The sequence below is a fragment of the Triturus cristatus genome, chromosome 8 (genome assembly GCF_964204655.1).
Source record: "Triturus cristatus chromosome 8, aTriCri1.1, whole genome shotgun sequence".
Lineage (NCBI taxonomy): Eukaryota > Metazoa > Chordata > Amphibia > Caudata > Salamandridae > Triturus > Triturus cristatus.
Genome location: NC_140591.1, coordinates 1,033,059,620 through 1,033,079,036, shown reverse-complemented (window position 1 = coordinate 1,033,079,036; position 19,417 = coordinate 1,033,059,620). Strand labels below are relative to the sequence as shown.

Here is a 19,417-nt window from a genome sequence, read left to right as displayed (position 1 = left end):
AGAAGGGAAAGAGGAGACAGCTCCATAGAACTGATAAATTATAGACTAGGTAACAAAAAAACTGAGAACTGTTGAAGGTAATCCTGGTTGTGCTAAATAAGCTGACTTGACTCATAGACCTGTCAATCATGAGTAAAGTGATTGTGGAATCTGTGCAATCAGAAAATAATTATTATTCGAACACTTTGGTGGTTGATGTCCCTGAAGAATATTTTATGTTAGAGCTTCATCTAAAGCACGTGTTGTCCTCTTCCCCTAGGACCCCCAATATTGACAGATTAGCTCATGAAGGAGTTAAACTTACTCAACATATTGCTGCAGCACCACTCTGCACCCCAAGCAGAGCAGCTTTCATGACGGGAAGATATCCAATCAGGTCAGGTAAGGCTCTATCTAATTAATGGTTCACTTTGTAAGTTTTATAAACACCTTTCCTGATATTGTAAAAAAAAAAAATACAATATGTCGGGCAATCTAAAGTCAAACTTGTGTTTAATGCAAAATAGCAAGCAACTCAGCTCAAGGTAAAAGGCAATTATCATTTTAATTGACCTCTCGATGGAAATGGTCAGTTGGATCGTAAATCTTAATTTCCTTGAAAACTAGATCAGTATATGACTATATACTTTTTCAATCAGTTGTTTCAGTATAAATCACTGGAGAGTAATCACATGACAGAAAATTGTTACTCTTAGAGACATGTTATCTAAAGAGCAGGTGGCAGGATCTTCTCCCAGAAGAAGTGCTAAATGGCTTTGAGGAGAAGATATCATTCATATGTACAGTACTAGAGTCGTTATTCTCCCAAAATTCCACTTCCACTTGCCAGGTTTGAAAGTGAGGTTACACTACGAAGAAGTAAACAAGAAACAACCTTGAGCCCTTTGACTTCTTGGACTGCTAGAATCATAAGAATTAGCAAGCATATTTATTGTCAGAGGAAGTTTCAAACTAATATAAAAAGACACTCATTTGATTAAAATAGTTGATGTTTTCTGGACTGCATATAGGATTATTAATACTGCATTATATAGAAGTATAGGAACATGATATAGACCAGGTTCATGTTGTATTTCCCCATTTAATGCAACATATTAGAAACTATAAAAAAAAATCACCACAGGAGATTTATTTAATTTTGAGTATTTGAAGGATCCAAGACAACCAAATGTTTTTTAGTAAATTGATAAGGCTACTAGCCATGGATAGGGGTGCCTGGCAATTTATTCTTTTAGGAGCAAGGCAAAATTTATAAGCATGCAGTTTTCCTTTCAAACTTTATTTTGGTTGTAAGCCATGAAAGCACATTAAATAAAACATACATAAAACATTTGGTATTTACAGTACAAGTGTGCAAAATTCAATACAATAATATACCAATGAAGCAGCCTATGACTCCTTGCTATGAAGTGGGCTCCTACAGCATCAGGATTTAATGCAATTTCTCTGTGGGTGCCTGGTACCTCCCTAAACCTGCTGCTGATTTATAGACACCCATATAATTGTACATGCAAAGCATTTTCCTCTTGCATAAGAGTTTAAAAATGTAGTGAACAGAGATGAGAGGTTTGTTGGGAATACACACTTGGTGCCTTGTCTTGAATCTTTAGTACTTTCCTGTTTCCTGATTGTTAAGTCACACAAGAAGCAGAAAGTGAACCAGAGAGTTAATGTCTAAACTGTTTGGGCCTTGCTAATTTCAGGTAAAGTGCTGGGACCTTACTTCAAGATGGTGCTGCAGGAGGTGAGACGTGCCCAAGGGGCATGTTTCCCCCCTCACTAATCTGTAGCTCCGGTGGTACCTACATTAGCTGGAATGCAATGCTCAGTGCAGACACATAATGACAGGCCCTGCAGTAAACAAGCACTCTTTCCTGTGATGGGACTGGAGAGAGCTGGGGTGCAGCGTTGACTGTGGAGGATGTGAGCGAGGTGTGTCTGTGTTTCTGCTTCCTAGGTAATCCACTAAGTTCACTACAAGTTTACAGAGAGCACGACTGCAAGATGACAGGACCTTTGGATTCTGACTTTAATAGAAGTTTCAGTCATTTTGATGCATTTATTGAAGTGTGGATCCCATGTAAAGAACAAATGCTAATGACTGAGAATATTAATAATATTATGAGGGATAGGAAGGAAGATTCTCTAACAGGTCTCCTCACCTGGGGCAAAAATGCAATATCACAATTTCCCAAAGATTTCAAGTGTTAATGAAGATACAACATGACTCACATGAAACTTTTCCAAATGTAGAGGGAAGGTTTCTTTAGTGGAGGGTGATTTTCAAGAACAGAAAACTACAGGCGAAAATGCAGGCGAAGTGCAGACTTTAAATGCTTGTGACCAACACCAAGGCATTACAAAGAGTGTGCTAGTGCCATATCCACCTTCGTACAACTAGACTTTAAATTTGATTATATTATAGGGCCTCCTAAGCTAGAATCTTGGGATCCCTCTGTGTCAGGAAGTGCAGGACATGATGGGTGCATCCCAACAAATTAGTTCCTCAAGGGTCTTGCAGAAGTTAACCAATAGCAGTGGTACTGAAGGCAGATTATTAGATAGGTACTGTTGGTGTTCACTAAGGAACCCACATTGGAAGTGACATTTAGGGGCCGATTCCATCTGGGTCGGAAAGCTCTCCGACCGAGCCGTATCCAGAGTGTTTTCCGACCGAGCCGGACTCCTGCAGTCCGACAGAGCGAGTACGATGCGGCCACATGCTGCCGGACTCGGTTCGGTTGGACTCCCATAGAAGTCAATGGGAGCCGGTCGTACGACGCGTACACGGGGTCCCATTGACTGAATGGGTACGTCTCGCACAAGGGCGCCCCCTACAGTGGGAACGCATCAGTGCCATCCGTACCGTACATGCCTGTGTAGGGAAGACCCCTGTGTCCGAGTTGTAAGGCTGCAGGTGACGGGGGGTCCAACGTGGACCCCCTAAGGCAGTTTCCCGGATGTTTTGCGAGCCGGAAACTTCGGCTCGATCCGGCTGTCCGATGCGTGCATCGTACTGGCTCGGTCGGAATTCGCCTTCATTGCACGGCACGGTTTGCTTACAGACGAGGCGTACGGAGCGGTCCGGACCCGAAAACGAGTTAGTCGGCGATTTCGCGTTTCTCGCATCGTACTTGCTCGCTCGTACAGCTGTACGAGTCGGTCGGTAAACACGCGTACGGCTCGTACTTTTTACGGCCGGATCGCATTCGGAGCCATTCCGAGCGAGATCGCAATTTGCCCCATAGCTGTTATGAAAAGAGTGTTATGATTCAGAGCAACAGCATGTTCCTTGCCTCTGTTCTCTGCTGCACCAGCTATTAGCATTGCTAGGAACAACAACAAATCAAAATAGAATTGGAGAGAGCGGGAACAATGCTCTATATAGCCAGGTTTCAAGTAGTCATTGCAGAAACAATTTACGTGTTCACCAAGAGTTTTCTGGAGTCCAAAAAGGTAAAGTGTATAAAATTTACATGGGCAAATGAATCTGATTGACTGGCAAATGGGCATTTACAACATTGATGCTACAACTCTGAAGTTCTCTTTTATCCCGTTTAACACAGAATTACGATGGGAGCAGGCAGCTTTGGCTTTGCATGTTCATTCTCCTAAACTGATTGTGAATTACCTTTTTGGGAGGGCCCTTCCTTTTTACATCTAATCTCCATAGTTAGTACATTGTTGGTGCCTCGTACTATCAGTGACGGACAGCAGGTATGTGGAGTTTGCTGTGCAATGGTCTATGCTATATGAGCATATGTTTCTCTTTTCATTGCTCAAAAGACACATTTTAATCTGGGAACATTCTAAAGGGAGGATTGCGAACCAATGATTTGGAAAACTGATACCAATGTTGCATTTCAAGGGCAAATTTAAAAGTGAGATAGATAACCACAGTTCTAACAAGGGAACTTGGGACTCCTTTAATTGCTTTGATTTCCTCTAGTGCATCAGTATAATTTGTTCCCTGCATATCAAATAGAATGTGCTGTGGCCTTTATGTTCCAGCAAAGATGTATGTTATTTACATTGTATTTGAATGTACATGTCCACAAAATATTGTAGGCCTAAGAGTTGTAAGGAGCGCAGATTACATAATGTACCACATAGAAAATGGTATTATGAGGAGCGATGTCTCCCTGCAAACCTGTACAGACAGAAACATTGTAACACTCATAACAGTGCACATTCCTTAAACCAAGAAATAACAAGCACTGGCAAAGCCAATAGGTGTAATCATGGAAAGCTGGGGGCAGTTTAGTTTTTTTCATCGTAAATATATGTGACAAAAATTAAAAGAACAACATAGAAAAGTTACCACTGCCTCCATATAGCGGCTATGTACTCCCAATAAAAAATGTAAATAAAAAAAAACATCACATGTAATTTTTTAAGAAAAGTACAAGTGCTTTCTATCAGGAAAGTGTATTTCGATCAGGTGTAGAACCACTTTTAGTTTCGGTGCACATCTGAAATAAATGAGATTCATAATGGAGCAAATGAAATATACTATTGACTATGAATTACTGTGACCTGAAGACAAAGTTAAAACACACAATGACTAGAATGGAAAGAAAAAAACATTGTCAGACTAAAGTATTGGCCCACCACTGCTGGCACTGAAGTCCAATTCCTTTAAGGTGAATGTGCTGATGTGATCATACAAAATGCCGTCACTCACAGTGCAAAAAAGCCAATAGCTAAAGTGGGCAGCCTCCTTTCTTCATACTGCATGCTGTGGTACTTAGAAGAAAATTGTGAAAGACAGTTGACTACATAAATGGATGAAAAAGTTTTGCCCGAAGTCCCACTATATAGCTATATCGATATGCATTTTTGTTCATGAATACTTTTTATTTCATAGACCCAGTAGACAACACGATCTGTATCTAGAACAGCCTAAAGGTACAGTTTTGGTTCAACATTTGTGCTAATTTATGCATTGTATAAATACATTTATTTTGCCATCTTTGCAAAATGGGCCATCAAATGCATGCTCATGCTTAAAAATAGAAAGTGTCTTTCAAAATTGCCATATCAGGAGTTAATATTACCAAGATCCTGACACTCTTTTCATGCTGTGAATAGTATTCAAATGAGAGAAGCGCTGGCATTGGTCTGAGCAGCCTGGCTTGCCACTCTGACAATGCCTGGGAGCCTGTGGCTTTTCTCCACCCGGCTGTACGACACAGCCGGGTAGAGAAATGCTAAGTGTGCATGACGGTTTGGTTGGCCTAAGACGGCCGGCCAAACCGTCATGTGCACATAGTAGTGTCCATCACCCCTCCTCCCCACTGTTGTCATGCATTGCATGCCCCTCCCTGCCTATGGCCCCGCTGGCAGCCTGCGGTGAGGAATAAATATAAAGTGATAATAAAACTGGGTTATTGTCATTTTATTTTTCATCTGTTTTAATCTGCTGCCACCTAGTGGGGAGATGCTCCTCTGTCATAACGGAGGAGCCGCCCTGCTGATTTTGTTATCTATAATTTTGATGCAGGATAAAGAATGCATCCCAGTGTACTTTGTGTACTGTGCAAGGGAACTGTTTCTCTTTAGTACTCAGGCGTTGGAAGAAGGGGTGGGGAGAATGGGGGCGGGTGGTGCTGTAGCATTCCCAAAATAACCATGCTGTAGTTCAGAAGGGGAATAAGCAATAAAGATGACTTTAAATTTTATTTAGATCTAGTCACATTTGATGTTTATTTTTCTTTCTCTGCCGGTAAAGTGAAATGTGTGACAATCTTGCTCGGGCATAGGAGTGTGAAAGGAAAGGTTGTAGGGTGGCCTTTTTTCTTTTTATAGAGCTGTCTTTTGGTTTATATTTTTCTTAATACAGCAAACAGTTAACGTAACACAGTCACTCAGATGAGCATGGCATTTTCTTTCTAACACACATCAAAATGTCACAGCAGTAAGGAAAGCACAAATGAGGCACAATTTTATTTCTGAATTCTGATGGAAACAAAGATTTTAATACGATCAAAACAAATCAAGACATTTACTTGGTGATGCACAGATAATAAATAAATACTGAAATACGTTTTCCACCCATTATCATTGGGCACGTATCGTTTTATCAGTACATTTAGTGGCAAATTCATTGACAAATGTGCAGTCTGTAAATGACAGTGTTCTACTACCTGATGCTTTAGTGATATATTTGCGACAGTGTGGTTCAAATTGCACTACCGGACACATACTACACCTTTTCCACTCTCCAGCTGAATAGCTGTGGCTCATTTGCTACACTTCTTCTGTGTGTGAAGCTTGGATTTTTCACAATCCTTATGACTTCTCTGATGTAATCTGAAAACTTTTCCTGCACCACAGTGTACAAACAATTGAAAAGAATACTGATGTACTGTGCCCTGAGGAACAATATCTTTAGGCAGTTTGTGCCATGAGAATGCTGTTGCTCAAGCTCTGTTTGTACATAGTAAATCCAAAGTATCCCTCTTATAGACAGAAAGTAAATTGAAAAGGAATCACAAACAGGACAGCTTCAGTCGTGCTCCATTAGAATCTGTTCTAGAGCTTCAAACAAAGTTCTAACAAGAGAGCTGGAAAATGCCTTCTTTGCTTTGATTTCTTCCAATGCATCTGCAGAATTTTTCCACTGCCAGCCAAAGTTATATATATATACAAGGTGCATATACATATTTTCTTTTTCCTAAGGGTTTTTAAAAACAAATTCCTAACTATAACGTTCCTGTAACCTTTATTTTTTCAGAGAATTTCTATGGATTGTTAAGTTGTAGTCACGTTTGCAGAGTGATGGAGAAAGGGGGCTGGGTCTCCGACGAGCTCTCAGGAATCCTGCTGTGTAGGACTTACAGAAGGTACCAGGAGGGCTTCTTGGACCCCAAGGTCCCTCAGGAGTAAAGTGAACTTCATCCCCCAACTAGTAGTGCACCAATAGGTGCGTTTGCATAGTGGTGGAGAAAGGGGGCGTGGTCTCCAAAGACCTTTTAGCAATCCCGCTGTGTTTGACTTACTGAATGTAGCAAGAGGGGTAGTTGGTCCCCAAGTATGACCTTGGGGGCCAACTACCCCTCTGGTCACCTCCAGTAAGTCCTGTGCAGCCCCCTGTACTGAAATAAACTCCGGGAAGGTGGCGATCCCCTGGGTACAAAAACACCCTAAGGGGGAGCTTGCGTGTAATCCTCATGTAATTATAATTGTGGATCAAGCCCCCAAGATTTGGTCCACTCATTAAGACGTGCAGGAAACCAGAAGTCTTTTTTTGTCAGTTTTGTCTTGATTTGTGGATCCAGCACAAATTCACAGCAAAATTGACATAAAAATGTTTTTAATACTTGATGGGGTACCTCAGGAACCCCACCAGCATTCTTAGGGTGTCAGGGTATTCCTACTGTGCCCACTTTCTTTTTTTTCTAAACTTTTTTCTGGGTCTCTGCTTCTAGCCGAGTCCCAAGATGGCTGCCAACACTTCCTGGTTTGAAGTGTTGGCAGCCAATCAGATCTCACCACGAGATCCCGGAGGTGTCGTGGATCCTCTGCCTCCCCAGTTGTATGCTAAAAAACCTTTAAATAACTCGGCAGCTACTGAATGGATTTATACCAAATCACAGTAAGGCACTTCCTTGGAGCAACATCTACCTTCCTTTCAAATTTGGTGTAATTCTATTCAGCAGTTCGGGCTGTAGCAGTGTCTAAAGGTTCTCTGGGAATTAACATGGGGAAAACCCGCTTTTAAGCACCCCCTGGTTCTTGGACACCGCTTGACAGATCACCCTGAAACTTTGAAGACAGCAGCTGAAGTGAGCATCATGTCAGTTTTGAACATTTCATGAAGATTCGTCAAACAGTGCCAAAGTTATTGGCAAATGAAAAAAACACTCTTCCTATGGAAATCAGGTCCTTAGTATAACTACCTACCGTTGCCACTGGATAGTTATAATTAGGGTCCCGTTTGCATGGAAAATTGATTTTTTTGGTTTTCTTATAACTTTGGCACTACATTCAGTAGGGTTTAACTCCTAATTGCATGTATTATCACACACTACCTGCATTTACCGGTGTTCCAGGTGTCCACCCCACCTGGAACAGTATTTGAAAATAAGGATGACAAAATTTTGGAAATGTAGCAATATTGCTGGAAATCCAATACTTAATTTGAGCCGGTGGCTGCTGGTGGGGCCCACTGGCACTTATTTCTGGGGACTAACACTTAATATTCCCCGTCAGATATTGACTGTGAGCAACAGAGACAAAAACACACAAATGGGAAGGCTGGGGGAAAAGAAAGACGGAAAAATCATCACACACAAAGCAAGCCAGGACAGGCAAGAGTGAAAACAAGCATTTGCAATGCAATAGGTCTTGCATTTACGATAGTTTAAGTTATTGGCATTGTAAATGCGTTTTATTTATGTTTCAAAAAACAAAACAGAAATAAAAGGCATTGGCATTTACAATGCCAACAGCTCAAACTCATGTAACTTCGAGAACTGTTGCATTGCAAATGCTTGTTTGCCTGTGCTACACTGAACTGATGCGGACCGCACTGCTAATTAATTAAATAAAGCAGCACGACTACTAAAGTAAAAGCAGACCACGCTGGAATAAGAAAAGACCATTAAAGGAAATAGTGCTCACCCACCAAATAATGGACACGTGTAACAAGCCAAGTAAAAGATCCAGTCGTTATGGGAGGTAACAAATAGAGACAAGGCGGTACCCAGGAGGGACTAACATACCTCATAGTGAATCAGAATTCAGCTTTTACGAAGGACAATGACACCAGGCAAATAAAAATAAGGGTGAAGAGTGGGCAGGGCTTCCACTGCATACTCTATTATAGCATGCCTCACAGAGAAAGCAGTGCTTGCGCGCTGCCGCCAGGCTCGACCTAAAAAGGGGCAGCAATGTCTGTTAGTGGACTAAAGAAGCCTGAGGTGAATTCAAGACAAAACAGCTGTTGTTAGCACTATTGGAGCAGAGTTTTTGGCACTGCAGTCAATCTTTCACAATTAGAGCATTGTGGATATCTACAATTACACAAAAAAGTTAAAAACCTTCTCCAAACATAGTAGGATGACTACGAGGGTAGATTTACGAATTTTTCAAGTTTCGGCCTATGTAAATCAGCTGCTAAATGCACATGCCTGGCATACCTGGCACTAGTTCATTTACTGGGTCGCCAAGCCTCCCCAATTACATTAAAACATTTTTTAAAGAATTTCTGTTCTACCTCCTTTTTAACTCTATGATATAGTTCTTTTCAAAACAATTTTATTTGATGTAAATACGGAAAATAAAGATTTGTTTTGTTCTCAGACTGTCATAAAATAGTATTCACTCCAACTGATACGCCCCCTTATGCCTTTGAAACTCACCATTGTGGGTGGTAGTGCACTTTTCAAATACATATAACATTTTGTAGGTATTTCGTGCTCTTTTGTTATTTACTTGTACCATATTTTGGTGCTAATTACGAAGTTGGGAACACCATTGCAGAATCAGGACTGACCGACCTCCGGTGCATGGTGCAGTCGCATACTCTTATTTCTCTATGAGAGCTTGTGCTGTAGCTGTAAACCATCCGTAGCACAAGCTACCATAGAGAAATAGGAGAATCAGTTCATCCCTGCACTGCATGGCATTCACCTGAGGATTCCTGTCACGTGGTGCAGGGATTAACAGGGCGGCACCATAGTTGCCCCCTCAGCCCTCAAGCGGAGGCCCCTAGGGTGAAGAGCCCCAATGTCTCTTTCCAACAGGCTGTCCATGTCCGAAAGTCCGACATGGAAAGTCTGTTGGAAACCCACATCGTAATCCCTACGGTGGTAACGCCATCCATAGGAATTATGGGCATGCCTCCGACTAGCCGACGGGCTCCTTGAGCCTGTGGGAATCCAGCCAGAATGACCGGCCAGTTTCACTTTAACCTCATTACTACCAGTTTAGAACTAAAATACAGCAACTGCAAGTGAAAGATAGCTAGCTAACCTTAACAAATGGCCTGTCACTGTGTGGCCCTCGTGTGGTAGTGGGTTGTTTCCAGGTGTCCAGGAATGTGACCAAAGCATTGAGGATGGGTGTTAGTGCTTCTCTGATCGGCAGGAGTCCTTGGTGAAGACGTGGTGGGGGCAAGGGTCAGATGGAGCCCCTGAGTGGATGATCTTCATAGTAGCAGATTTTGCAACAATGGTGACCGCAGGTCACCACCATTGCTTCTTCAAATTCAATCCTATCTATGACCCTTACAAAATGAATTTCCTCAGAAAAACAGTGTGAAATCTATTTGATTCTTGTTTTGCTATTATGCAAATCTTTATTGAATTATTTTAAGGGTTTTGTTAAGCACTACTAACCATCCAGTTGATGGTACTCAGAGCGCTCTAGGAGTGTGAGAAAAATGAAAAGCAGGAAGGATATGATGAACAGGTATCAGAGCTGGCAATGTGTCCCGATTAGCCTTTCTGCAATGATTGGAACTATAATGCAGCAGTCCCACTAAGTTCACAAGATGTTGAAGCCTTGGTGGTGCAGAAGTCCAAACTCCACATATAAAGTGAAAGACAATCCTAGTTATTTTGCTAACTGGCAGGACTAGGATAAAACAGAGGTTGAATGTTTTGGGGAAAGAAAGATTATTCAAATAGTAGCGTGAAGCATTTGGAGCAGTTAGTTTGCTCCTTTTATATTACAGAAGAGACTAAAGTGGTTCATATGGATGTCCCCATATTGTTTTTAACCAGTGTGCATTTTCTTTAACCCCTTAACTGCCCTATTGATTTATATAATAAATAAAAGGTGTACCCAGAACACTCTTATGATATGTATACACTCAAGCCCACAATGCATAAATGTCAAGGTAACTGCGTCTCCAATGTTTTTACAAGATCTTTGTAAACATTGGAGAAAGTGTCTGGCACAACAGCGCACAAACAATCCAGCAGAGGGTTAACGTTGCGACAGGTACTTAATTTGTCCAAGCACATATTGAATCAGGGCAGAAACTTTCTTCTAGTGCACACAGATTTCCCAGGACCACATGTATGATCAATTGCATGGTCTTTGCAAACCTTTTGAGGTGCTGTATGAGTTTAATGTCAGAGTGCACAGCTGTTTTTAATTTTTCAATTTCAAACAGTTACAACTGTGGATGGTGGAAGATTCCAGTTCTTCCAATATCCCTGTGCCTTGTGGGACTCCCCAGGCATTGATATTTCGTAATATTTGTTTAATATTCTACAAAAAACAACTATGAGTTCTCCTAATGCCATAATTATAACAGTAACACAACAGAACCTAACAGAACAGTACAATATACCTAAATGAAAAAATGGTGTGCTACATGATTTTCATTATTAAAAGCCCATAGGATAACCTCTGAAACAGTGGACGTTTCTTTGTAAATGTAAATGCCCTGTAAGTGAAGGATGACCTAAACAGGGCTCCACATGGTATAATTTGTCTTTAAAGCCCTCCTGGGCAGACTATTGTGATAAACATAGATTAAATACAGCTGTCTGTTATTTATGTTCCTTATGTAAAGTAGATGGTATTCCTTCTATATAGTGTAGGTAAGGACAGAACTTTCTACTGTGTTAATACCTCAAGCCATAGTGAGACCACTGTAAAAGTATGCTTAACTCATGCTATGTACGCAGATCTTCCCCCGCTGTGCCTAAAGCATATATGTTACAGATGAGGATTAGCATCTATTGTCAGTATCACACAGAAATGGCAGAATTTAGTCTTTCCAGTAAATTAATGGTTATGTTTTTTATAAATAAAATGATACACTGCACTTCAGGAGTCTCTCTGCCGTAGCTTCTACAACAGTGACTCTTAACCTGGGTGTGGGGACTCTTGGGGTTCGATGACGCCTATTTTGAGGTCTGCGATTCCTTAGAAAATTAAATAATATCAACAGATTAACAAAATGTACATAAATAAAGAACCAAATGTAAAACTGAAAAATGTAAAGCATTCTCTAAATGTGAATTTGAAATTGGAATCTAAAAATTAAGTTAGCATCCTCAGATTGATATGTGGGATCAGAGGGCGAATGAATCAATCTGAATATAGTATGGACAATGAGTGGGCTCAATCGAAGTTAGAAAAACTCCAACCTTCCCATTAAAATTGAAATTTAGATTTTTTTTATAGTTGTTTGTGAATTAAATAAAATAATTTATCATTTGCATATTTGTTTGATGGATGCTTGTTTCTGTATTTTTTTCTTTTTATTGGTTTGCAATTCAGATTATCAAAAATGGTTAGGCTGGGGTCCGTGGCTTTAAGTAATAACAGTGAGGGTCCGGGGTTCCAATATTGATTCATTGAGGATCCCCTGGTTTCCAGTAATGATTACATGGGGGGTCGATGGAAGTCAAAAGTTAAGAACCACTGTTCTACAAGCTTGAAAATATCTGCTTTTCAGGAGAGTTCTATGCCTTCTTAAAATATGAGGATTGACTCACAGATACTGGCTATGAAGAAATTTTAACCTGGTGATAGTATGCTGGAAAAGAAGACAGTGTGGTAATCAACTGCTAAACTCATTGTGATCTGATTAATGTGTTGTTCTGTCCTCTACCCCCAATAGCCCCACCCCTGTTCGCTTAATTTTGCACTCATTAGAGGTTTTCACCAATTGGAGGTGCAGGGGCAGTTTGGTTAGGTTGAATAATTCTCTTTCAGAACCCATAAGTAAATCTGCTACAGAAACTTCATAAAACATACATGTTAAAGCTTAGTTGCTTTGAGTCAATCTGATCAAAGTTTGAAAATATACTTGTTCTAAAGTTGCCAGTAGACTACACCATATTGAATATTGTAACAAACTGGTCTGGTTACCATTAGTTCAGTCACTTCAATACAGTTTTAACTCACTCAAATTTCCCGGTTTCGATTGGATTGATTGCTAGTGTCCTCAGACATTCCTTTCAATGTCAGTGTGAGTATTCTCATCAGACCCTCTTTAATAAAAGTGTGTAGCATGCATTTTCTAATATCAGAATAGCATAAATGCCCAGTGAGGGTACACTTCCATTCTTCTACATTTCCAGTACTCTTTTTCAATCAAGGGTATAGAAGAATTAGTTCTAAAGGATGTTACCAATTATCATTATCTCCCCCAATTATAAAATTTACAATCAATTTTGTTGGAAGGTTATTATCTGGTTTTTCCGAAGATGAAAACCAGTCCAAACACTGCCCCTATCAACTATGGGAACTCAGAGTGGGTCTCTATGGGTTTCATTCTCTTCATTTTCTCTGACTGGGTCAAAGTCATTTTTTCTGGATGGATGCTTGTTTCTTTTTTTGAACAGCTGACATTTCCCCAGCCTTCTTATGCTTTGGGTCAAGTCTCTTTATGGCCAGTTCACTTGCTTTAAGGCTTCTTGCAAAGTTTCTGGTTGCAGGTGCAAAGAAAAAGCACAAAACTCCTGTTCTCAAGAGGCTGCCACCTCCCCATTTCAGGTTCTTCCTCTAGGACTTTCTCACTGAGTTGTCTGCTCTCCTCCAAGGCTGTGAGTAACTTCCCTGGGTCTTGCTTCTTTACCCTGGGCTCAATCAGGTTTATCATCAATTTGACCAAAGATCACTAGTTTGCTTACGGGTTTCCAGACCCTACTTTGGTAGGTAGGCCAGAGCAATAAGGAAATACACAGGGAAATCGGGGGAAGTGGTATGTGTAACAGCACAGTCAAACAATGATGGTGCTGACGCAGAGGAGATGGACCCTTTTTTTACCCATCTACAACTGACCTTTTTAGGGTGCTTGAGGAATTAAAGAGTTAGGTTCAGTTCTGATTCACAACTACAGTGCAACCCATTTGGTCACAAAGTCAAACTCAAAGTTGATAAATTGGATTAAGTATGGATTTATTATAAATTCTAAGCCAGAGTAATATAAATCAGTCTCAGAAACATTGCATAGCATTACAAACTTATCAAAGGGAACCCGAAATGAAGTACAAAATGTATCCTCAAAAGCAAGTATCAAATGAGGACTTCAGCAGCAATCGTGTATAAGGAAGACAGTATGATGGTGGGATTGGAAGTTTCGGTCCTCCTGCCATTAATGCATGAGGTATCCTAATTTCTCAGCTAACCTACACTAAAGAATGCTAAATGAAATCTCAATTTGATCCATTAGAATAGAAATGTGTCAGCATAGGAGAACTTCAGTTGAAGTTCTTTAAAGCAAAATTATTGCAGAGCATAAAGCCTCACTATAAGAGTAGCGCATAGAGGTCTGTACTTTTCCTAGCCTGAAAGGAATCTCTGAACAAAGCCAAAGAGCATTGCCTAGTTATTCCCACAAGAGACCCTCTAAATCAGTATCAAAGGTCCAATTAGTGACCTCTTTCAAACAGTGCTCTCTTGGTAGACACACTTGTAACTCTTCTTCTTTGAGCCACACATTAGAACCAACCTTGGATTCCATCTCCATATTCTGCATGGACAGTAGTCCTCTCTTCTGCTCATTAATTGTCATCACCTTTGACTTCTTTCAAGTGTTTTTCCATCATTTACACACAATGAGCCTTTCTTTATTCATTAGATTATTGTACTAGGCACCTACATAGGGTAGAAAATCATTGTAACCGAAGAAAACATTCATGTTGCAGGTTAAACATTGCGTAAACCAAATGGTTAAGGCCTTCGGTCAAGTTAGCAAAGCTAAGACTTCAATACACGCTGTAACTGCGTGAATATAAATACATAGACAGTCACATTAAAAGTGTAAAATACAATTCTGATGGATACACATAGCATTCTATAATAAAAACAGAATATCTTTGTGCAACTACATGAATACATGAAGATTAATAAATAAAACATATGTTAGTAAATATACATAAGAACTGCAATTTGTTGCTAATGTAAGAAAAGCAATAGCGTACACACGTATATAAATGTCGAGATTACATAGCAAATTCACTTACTATATGGCTTTTTAAGTGTTCTTCACTTCATTAGTCACATTATACCAAAAAAACACATAAGGCCCTTAACACACATATATATGGCCTAATCAATAATAAAGAGAGTGGAGCCAAATTTACGCTGATCCAGTTTCCCCTCTGATAACATATCAAGCCATCACAGATAGCAATCTGATCTTATCAGACGGACCATCTAAAACCGTGAGATCTGACCATTTTTCATCTTGAATCCTCCAGTCATTTCATATTGTGTAAGTATGTACTCTGACTCTCCTTCAACTCTGCTCTCTTCCTTTTCACACCCCATCTGAGCTGAGCATACTAATATCCCTTAAAGATCATGAATAGGAATATCACATTGAGAGCAATTATCAAAAGGGGTTTCAAAATAGCACCCAAAATTCCCCTTCCCAGCTTTCAAAACCACCTGCCTACAGCAGACAATACATTTCCAATGGCTTCCCAACCTGCTGTTGCTTACAACCTTCCCAAATCCTTTGTCAACCCAGATATATTCTGTATATATTTATCCAAACAGTGACTTTCATCAGGTATATAAGAACAGCATTGCATAACTTTGACCATTCGTCAGACTCCGGCTTCCTTGACGAGTAGAAGGTCTAACTCAAGCCTATTCTACAAAACCATGGACCTTATCGCAATCCTTTCATTATTTTTTGAGCAGTAAGGATTTTACGTTACTAGTAGCTTACTTGATCACTATAGTAGATAGCGTTCTAAGCTTCAGATCAATTAGAATCACACCTACAGATGGGATGATGGCACCAAAAATATCACTGACCACTTCAGCCGCACTAACACCTCGTTTTGTCCTGTGTTTCGGGAAAACTATGCCAGGATAACATGTACCATGCCATCCATGAGGCAATTTAAAATACTCATGTTGTCCACATATAGAATGCACTCTGGGAATCACAGAATCTTGTCCCTCTAGATAAAGATAATTATTTCCGCTTGCCTCAAAGACGTGCTCACAATCATTCTCTGCCAAAAATATTGGATCAATAAATTCTGGTCAACATGTATACATAACTTGCTCTTATGCTGCCAATCTAATGTAAGAGCAGGTACATTTCCCTTCAACTGATGTTCAACTGATGTTTAATATCTTCCGGAATCCATCCAGGCTGGCTGTTTCCAGATGCAGACTTAAACTCTCTTCTCCTGTCTACTACCAGATTCAAAAATGTCCACATCAGAAATCAAACAATTCAAATTGTGTCTATAAGTGTAAGCAATGTCTAATGATTTAAGGTATGCAAAATATTTGCTGCAATCTCTACACTTTTACAATAAGGATGTTTATTCAAATGTTTGAACATAGGTATTTCTGACTGCACTAAATCAAAGTTGGAAAAATAATATAGGAAGCTAACGTGTCATAACTAAAGAACCAAATGTAAAACTGAAAAATGTAAAGCATTCTCTAAATGTGAATTTGAAATTGGAATCTAAAAATTAAGTTAGCATCCTCAGATTGATATGTGGGATCAGAGGGCGAATGAATCAATCTGAATATAGTATGGACAATGAGTGGGCTCAATCGAAGTTAGAAAAACTCCAACCTTCCCATTAAAATTGAAATTTAGATTTTTTTTATAGTTGTTTGTGAATTAAATAAAATAATTTATCATTTGCATATTTGTTTGATGGATGCTTGTTTCTGTATTTTTTTCTTTTTATTGGTTTGCAATTCAGATTATCAAAAATGGTTAGGCTGGGGTCCGTGGCTTTAAGTAATAACAGTGAGGGTCCGGGGTTCCAATATTGATTCATTGAGGATCCCCTGGTTTCCAGTAATGATTACATGGGGGGTCGATGGAAGTCAAAAGTTAAGAACCACTGTTCTACAAGCTTGAAAATATCTGCTTTTCAGGAGAGTTCTATGCCTTCTTAAAATATGAGGATTGACTCACAGATACTGGCTATGAAGAAATTTTAACCTGGTGATAGTATGCTGGAAAAGAAGACAGTGTGGTAATCAACTGCTAAACTCATTGTGATCTGATTAATGTGTTGTTCTGTCCTCTCCCCCCAATAGCCCCACCCCTGTTCGCTTAATTTTGCACTCATTAGAGGTTTTCACCAATTGGAGGTGCAGGGGCAGTTTGGTTAGGTTGAATAATTCTCTTTCAGAACCCATAAGTAAATCTGCTACAGAAACTTCATAAAACATACATGTTAAAGCTTAGTTGCTTTGAGTCAATCTGATCAAAGTTTGAAAATATACTTGTTCTAAAGTTGCCAGTAGACTACACCATATTGAATATTGTAACAAACTGGTCTGGTTACCATTAGTTCAGTCACTTCAATACAGTTTTAACTCACTCAAATTTCCCGGTTTCGATTGGATTGATTGCTAGTGTCCTCAGACATTCCTTTCAATGTCAGTGTGAGTATTCTCATCAGACCCTCTTTAATAAAAGTGTGTAGCATGCATTTTCTAATATCAGAATAGCATAAATGCCCAGTGAGGGTACACTTCCATTCTTCTACATTTCCAGTACTCTTTTTCAATCAAGGGTATAGAAGAATTAGTTCTAAAGGATGTTACCAATTATCATTATCTCCCCCAATTATAAAATTTACAATCAATTTTGTTGGAAGGTTATTATCTGGTTTTTCCGAAGATGAAAACCAGTCCAAACACTGCCCCTATCAACTATGGGAACTCAGAGTGGGTCTCTATGGGTTTCATTCTCTTCATTTTCTAATGTCTAATGATTTAAGGTATGCAAAATATTTGCTGCAATCTCTACACTTTTACAATAAGGATGTTTATTCAAATGTTTGAACATAGGTATTTCTGACTGCACTAAATCAAAGTTGGAAAAATAATATAGGAAGCTAACGTGTCTGTAAAATAAGAACATCAAAAGAATACATGTAATTCCATAAGTCAAAGGAGTGTGATGATAAGTGATGCCTTCAGCTACAGAGGCACACAACTGCGTATACACATAACAATCTCTTGCACTCATCCTATCAATATATTCATACAGGAATCTAAAATATACATTGGAGGAGTAATCTCCTCTTGATATGTCTGAATGAAACATCGTAGCCCCCAACTTCTGTATTTTAATATCAGCAGAATGTGATGCGGTAGGAGCTACAGTTGATCTAATTTCTCCTGGCCTAAATGTAGCTGGAGATAACCCTATAAGCATTGTGTTTAATAATATAACTGCAACTATAAGTGTGCCTGTTATAACGCCTATTAGAACTAGTGTTAGGTTTGGCATTGACTTCCAATTCCCCACTAGAATCTAAACAATTGGGTCGAAAGTAGCAGCTACAGTCTCTTCAGTCACTTTCCACCTATGCAAAGAGCAAAACCAAGCTCAATTGATAAGTAGCAGGTTATATACAAAGGGGCCCGATGTACGACCATTCATTTTTGTGAGTCGCAAATTGCATCAGATTGCGACTCGCAAAAATGAATGTACAACAGGGTCTCTGACACTCTTTGCGATTCCCAATGGGGTCGCAAACTGCATGCCTCCTCAATATTTATGAGGCAAGCGCAATTTGCGACCCCATTGGGAATGGGTAGCGCTCCCAGGGATGGTGCCTGCTGGGGTTAGCAGACCACCAAGTCTGGGACTGATTTTGAAATTACAGTTTTTTTTTTAAATGCAGCCCGTTTTCCTTAAAGGAAAAAGGGTTGCATTTCAAAAAGAAAAATTAAACTTTTCAGTTTCATTTTTGAAGGACAGGCAGTGATCCCTGGAACCACTGCCTGCTCTTAAAAATTATTTACGCACCCATTCGCCAAGGGGAAAGGGTCCCCTGGTGAACCCTTCCCGTTTGAGAGTGGTTTACCTCCTACTTGATGTAGGTGGTAAACTGTGAGTGTTTTGCAGCCCGCAAATGCGATTGCAAAACAATACTAAATAGCCTTCAGTCTCACTATTAGGAAGGGAGGCCCCTTCCTAATAGCGGGAGATGCAAATGCTATTTTGTGAGTCAGTGACTCGCAAAATAGCATTTGTACATGCCTGGAACCTTTTTTGCTGTCATAAAGGGGCCGATCTCCCGGTTGTACATCTGGTCCAAAGTCTTTTATGAATCTTCTTTCTTTCTTAAAATGTCTAAATAATATCTGTCATAATAAAAGGTTCAGATTCATAGACAATCAGTTCCAAAATGAAGTGTTTCAGTTCATCGACTAACACAGGGAACTCATTTACATCAAATAGGACTTGCTCCCCATTTCAAATGGGTGAATCTGAGGATGTCATAAATCCTCTCTGGGACCATAACTGTCCGTAGTCATGAACAACACCAAACCGTATTGACTGTCTGTGAAAACAGTCCATCTCTGCTGGTCTGAAACATGGCATGCTCTAGTAAGAGCAATCCGTTCAGCCACATGTGCTGAGTACACATCTCGGAGCAATGAAGTGTCTACTACTCCTAAAACTGTGCAGACTGCATAAGCAGCTCAGAAATTTCCT

The 19,417-nt window shown here is 39.8% G+C and overlaps 1 protein-coding gene across 1 annotated transcript in view; it reads left to right on the top strand.

Moving 5' to 3' along the window:
- STS (steroid sulfatase) overlaps positions 1–19,417 on the top strand; it is a 2,058,867-nt gene that overhangs the window by 209,584 nt on the left and 1,829,866 nt on the right. The window contains exon 3 of the mRNA XM_085622589.1: positions 260–381. Within this exon, the coding sequence (XP_085478715.1) occupies positions 260–381 (122 nt within the window). The remainder of the gene's footprint in view (positions 1–259; positions 382–19,417) is intronic.